The sequence below is a fragment of the Anomaloglossus baeobatrachus genome, chromosome 1 (genome assembly GCF_048569485.1).
Source record: "Anomaloglossus baeobatrachus isolate aAnoBae1 chromosome 1, aAnoBae1.hap1, whole genome shotgun sequence".
In the NCBI taxonomy this organism is placed as follows: domain Eukaryota; kingdom Metazoa; phylum Chordata; class Amphibia; order Anura; family Aromobatidae; genus Anomaloglossus; species Anomaloglossus baeobatrachus.
Genome location: NC_134353.1, coordinates 853393348 through 853399347, shown reverse-complemented (window position 1 = coordinate 853399347; position 6000 = coordinate 853393348). Strand labels below are relative to the sequence as shown.

At 40.6% G+C, this 6000-nt stretch overlaps 1 protein-coding gene across 2 annotated transcripts in view; it reads right to left on the bottom strand.

The window, feature by feature from the left end:
• Positions 1 to 2547: 2547 nt before the first annotated feature.
• Positions 2548 to 6000, bottom strand: part of POLK (DNA polymerase kappa) — a 158067-nt gene continuing 154614 nt past the window's right edge. For both annotated transcript variants that reach the window (XM_075325483.1, XM_075325492.1), the window contains one exon: positions 2548 to 4459. In XM_075325483.1, coding sequence (XP_075181598.1) covers positions 4375 to 4459 — 85 coding nt within the window. In that variant the 3' untranslated portion in view covers positions 2548 to 4374. The remainder of the gene's footprint in view (positions 4460 to 6000) is intronic.

Genomic DNA, 6000 nt, shown 5'->3' with positions numbered 1-6000 from the left:
GGGCTCCCCTCTTCACCGGGCCCCATCAGTAAGGGAAGTAACGCCCTATTGGCGGCCCTGCCAGCAGGCGCAAGTGGCTGGGCCCACTGGAGGATCCTCCAGTTCTCTGGTGGGCCAAACCAACCCTGCTCAAAAGCCAATTATCCATAACTTTTTTTTGAGTAGTTTAAAAAATACTTCAAGAACTGACTGTTTACTTGCAATTTTTATAATAACATAGTATCAAGGGATGGGTCAAAATTCCTAAATATTAAGTGGATCAGCATGACACGCTCATTTAATATAAAAATGATTATTAATTGGGAACTTCTTAACCCTCCACTTGGATCATAATATTATTCTTTCTTTGATCAGTATAATAGGGGAGTGAACGCTCATTGTTTCCAAACATAATATTTGTCACAATACAGACTGTTGATAGTCTCCCTGCTGACTCGGCATTTCCGGATAATGAAAGTCACGTCTAGCTAGTTCATCGTCTTACAATATATTACATTTTAATTATTTTCTCTTTACCAAACACTGAGAACAAAGAAATAAACTTGAAAAACATGCACTGCGCAGTCAGCGACTGTTTCTTATTACAGAGTTACAGAATCCAGGGACTGGGTAATTGCAACTGTGTTGTATCTTCATAATATCTGTTTGCTGTCAGTTAAAGGGATTCTCCACGAATGGAAGAACAAATAACTACAGGAAATCTCATTATCTATTCCTAAATAAAATTAATTAGAAAATCAAAATGGTTTTGTCTAGGGTGGTGATCACTATAAAAATACAGTGCCCACTGTCCTGTTACAATATCGGAAAACTGTCCTAGAATGTTAGTAGATGAGCCCGTCAGTGTGCACAGTAGGGAGCTCCACTGCAATGACCTGCAGATAATCTATGCCATCAGTGGCTAATAGCGGCATACCACACGGCAGCTATGGGGCCAAAGGGTAGTGGGGGCCCAGTGCCGGCACCACACCTTCAACTGTATCTCTTTCCTAGATGTAGATACAGTTGAAAACAATGCTGGAACTTATCAGCTCCTTGTTCAATTATTCTCCTTATGCTTCTGAGCTGTGACATCTTAGCATAGCAGCCGCGTTGACATCACTACATCGTGCCGCTACGCGTCGCTTCAGAACACACTTCAGAGACCGGAGGAGCAGGGAGAGGGGAGTGATCTCCTTTTATACTTTGTGGAAGGCTTTGGCGGTCATCATACTGTTTGGGGGTCATTACACTGTTTGGCGGACTGTGCAGGTGCAATATATTGTCTTCTGAGCTATTTTACTGTGTGGAGGGCTATGGACGTCATCATATTGTTTGGGGGCCATTACTGTGTGGAAGCATTATACTGTGTGGAGGACTGTGTGGTTATGATCATATAGATGGGGTAACTCGGGGCTATACACATGGTCTGTTAAGTGAGTGGCAGACCTTGTGGGAGCCTGCCAGAAGCAGCCGATTATGGTTCTTCACAGTTTATGGACTTCAATGAGTCTGCTGCACCATGTGTGACCCTGTGTGAGACTACACTGAACAAAAATAGAAACACAACACTTGCTGTTTCTCACATTTTTCATGAGCTGAACTCAAAGATCTAAGACTTTTTCTATCAAACATTGTTCACAAATTTGTCTCAACCTGTGTTAGTGACTTATTCATCGCAGCATCTTACCTGAGCCAAATGTACTAATCTGAATATTTATATACTGTGATTAGGGACATCCTGACTCGGTTTGGGTACTAGCTTCTGTCATATAGACTAGTCATATGTTGGCTTTCTGTGTACATGTGGAGTTGATAACTTATGGTCAGTATAAGACACATTAGGTCCAGCCAACGGTGAGCGGAGGCGCCATTTGCAATTTATTTAAAGTTCCAACCTCTGCAGGGATTGATTAGATGTTTTGAGGACTTCTACAGCTTTGACAAATTGTAATTATAAATCTCGTAAAGTAGAAAAAGTGTCAAAATAATCATCTGAATTAGAAAGTTGACTGCATTCACTCAGTGTATTTCACGTGTGCTGATTTGAAGCAGATAACCTAATAGCTGGAGCAAATAATTCAAAGCTAAAGTGTAACTGTCGATTTAATTTTTATTTCATAAATAAATAGTTGAAAATAAGTAACTTTGTAATATATTTTATCAGACAAATCTGCTTCTTTCTCTGCCAGAATTGATCAGTCATTCACTGTATTCAGTGAAGACTTTCCCATTACTGAGATAGGAGATGGTGGCTGTGACTGATGAGATTCTGATGACGGAAAGAGGGAGGGGCTAGAGGCAGAGGGAGGAGCTAGAGGCAGAGGGGGGATCTACAGGCAGAGGGGGGATCTAGAGGCAGAGGGGGGATCTAGAGGCAGAGGGGGGATCTAGAGGCAGAGGGGGGATCTAGAGGCAGAGGGGGGATCTAGGGGGATCTAAAAATTAAAATGACAGTTACGCTTTGAGCCATTCAAAAGAAAAAAAAAAAATAAAATCACAAAACATTGAGCAACTTTTATTTTTAAAATCAAAATAACAAAAACATTGAAACAAACATTTTAAGCTCACATTTTTATTTTATTTCATAAATTACAAATAGAATAAATATACGGCATTAAAAATATTAAGTGAAAATATTACTGCAAATAAATAACCTAAGGAGGTCCAGGTTTGGTTATCAGAGAGGTACTTTTTAGAGTGCACTGAAAAATAAAAAATATATAAACCAAGTTCTAAAAGGCGTGGGGCCTTTATTGGTATAAAATATATAATGATGGATAGAGGGGTTAGGAAACTTTTTTTTTTAAAGAAACAGAGCCATACGTGTCCTCAGGTTGCGTGTGGTACAGCAGCTCAGCGCCATTCAGGTTTATGGCGGCACATATAGACAAGTCTGGTACTGTTCCTATAGGTTTGCCAAGTTTCCTTTCTACTTTGCCAACTTATTCCCAGAGGTCTGCAGATTCACACAGTACCAAAAAAATGTATGGATAAAAAAATATTTTAACAATGTTTCAAATATATATACAGATGCATTTAAAAGAAATTTAAAAATAACTATAAAATAATATATTAACTGCAAATCTTCAGTACATGACACTGATTTATGCAGGCTTGGACATCGGAGAAAAAAATTCTCAGCATTTATCAGTCCAACAAACAAACCACATGGAGCTCTGAGGTCACCTGTAGCCAACTGGTGATACTGCTGGATACAAATCTCGTAAAGTCAAAATGATCCTCTGATATCTTGTAGATAGAGGTGAGAAGCTGACACTTGTCCACCACCAGTTCCACAATGACTGGGCTTTATAGAGTTCTCCAAATCTGACTCTTTTGGACAATATTACTATTTAGAGTTTACCAAAAAGATTTGCGCTACTCTGTTTTGGAACCAAACCCAGTCCTCCATGGCACCTGGACTAAGACTGTCCTTACTTGTACACCAGCATCCTTGGCACCTGTTGCACTTACAAGGCCCAAGCAACATTCAGGATGCCTGATGCAGAAGTGAAAATTGCCATGGACTGGACCCCAGACTAGGACGCCAAACTAGGGCACCACAAATGATTATGCTCATCTATATATTACTGATTTCAAAGGCCCTTACGTAAGTTCTCAACTTTTTCCTAAAAGTTTCTAAGCACTACCAAAGGGATGTGGAGTGATCCCCTTTAGTCTGGAAATCAGGGAAGTTCTAGGAACTTCATAATCATAAATACTTTTTTTTCCCAATGCCCTTTCTGGGAAATTCAAGATGTCTTCAGGCCACACTAATTCCTTTCTTCATGTGGAACAAGTCTGAATACAATTATTACGGACGTGTGTGTAATAAGTCATCGGATAAGTAATGTGCACGTTCTGGATCTCTTTCTTGTCCTGTCGGTGGTAGCCATTGCAGGTCAGACGACTACTGTAAAATAAATCAATCAGTCTGTGGCCAGGGAAGTCTTCCACGGTAAAAGTGTTGCTCAATTAGACATTTCCTTTACTTAATTATTAAAACAAGATCAAAATGATAAAACCTTTTGCAATAAAATAACATAGAAAATTCAAATATATTATTATCTAAGTCTTGGATGAAGGTTTCAGGACTGAATTAAGACATCCATGCCTGACTTTAATTAAAAATAAAAAATAAAACAACTCCATCATTTTAGAGTCTGTTCACAGTGCAGATGAGGTAAACCATGTGTACATCCATATTAGACTAGAAATGATCTTCGTCCATACAGATGCAAACCACTATTACTAACAAAATGGCACCTGTAATGTGGGCCATCAAGGGTGGAAAATGGATCTTCCCTGAATAAATATTTAAAAATATATTACTTTTGCAACTTTATTCTTGCGCTACCAAATATAACATTGTTTAATAGGGATCTGAAAGCATCATTTAAAAAAAGCATCAATAGTCAGACTGGAGCAGTTTGTCTTGGCTTTCTTAGAAGCGGGGTTCGGCTGTGCTGTTCCCGGTCTGTTGGAAAAAAAAGAAGCAAAAATTGAAAAATCAAATACATCAAACCAAGGATTGGGCTGGATAAAAACATCTTTCTCCCAACAATTCCTGATGCAGATGTCCATAGAAAGACTTTCTAGACTTTGCCTAAGGCCTAAGCCACATGGCAAGAAAATCGGTTCAAGTGGAGTGCGATACAACATCGCATTCCACTCGGACCAATTCTAGCCTGTGTGTCAGCGCACATGAGCGATTATTTTCTCAGCCCAAATCGGACCGAGAAAACAATCGCAGCATGATGCAACTGTAATGAGAGACTCATTTCTCTCGCACCCATTCAAGTGAATGGGGAGAGAGAAAAATTGCACTGCACTCGCGGTACTCCGGTGTACCGCGCATGCAGAGCGAGAATCACAATAGCCGGCAACAGAGGAGAGAGGGAGATAAATCCCTCCCTCCCCTCCTCCGTGCCAGCCTGCCCCTCCTCAGCACCGGCCCTCCCCCTGCAGCTGCGGTCTGCTCGCACAGTCGGTCCGCAGTCGGCCACTAGCGCGAGCCGAGTGTCATGCAAGCATCGCAGTAGTGCCTCGTGTGGCCCCGGCCTAACTAGACTAAAGGCCACTTTACACACAGAGATAAATCTGCGGCAGATCTGTGGTTGCAGTGAAATTGTGGACAATCAGTGCCAGGTTTGTGGCTGTGTACAAATGGAACAATATGTCCATGATTTCACTGCAACCACAGATCTGCCAAAGATTTCTCTCTGTGTGTAAACTGGCCTTCAGTCAACTCAACTTTTTTTTTTATGACCGCTTTCACAAATGGATACTGAATCCCTAGGCAAACACTAGATATGGGAAGTTGTTACATTTATAATGACTAGATGGGGAAAGTGTAGAACACCACAGCACAGTGTCTACCACAGTCAGTGTGCGGCTGCAAAAAAAAGCCGTCATTTCAAGTCCTCCTCAGAATGAACTTTACGTAATGGGGACAAATAATGGTCACCCCTTTAACTCTTGCATTTTATGTTTATTGGGGTCTTCATGTTATTTCACTTTAAAGTGTAAACGTCTGTAAACCGTGCTAAAAGTTTTAATACACCAGAGTTTAAAGTTCCCTATACACTTTAGATAACTCTTGGCTAACAGTCACACATGAACATTCAGCTCACCCAAAATAGTCAGGTTTGCCCAAATTTAATCTAATATGTATGGGGTTCTTTAGATGCACAACTCCTAAAATATAAATCTGAGATACCCTGAATCCACATATGCATAATGCCCCTATCTTCTCATAAATCGCTCAAACTGAACACAAACACACAAAAAATTATTCTCTACAGATGCCAGTAAACATCTTAAAGACCCACAGACATTAGAATAATCTTGGCCGAGCCGAATGATATCGACACGTTCGGCTAATAGTATAATGTGCATGGGGCTCAGCTGACCGATGGTTGGGAGAGAGGTCGATTGCGCAAGCCCAATTTCAGTCTTCTGACCGTATTGTCCTTGTTAAAAAGTTGCCAATCTTTTCGCTTGCCTTTCTAACAGAGA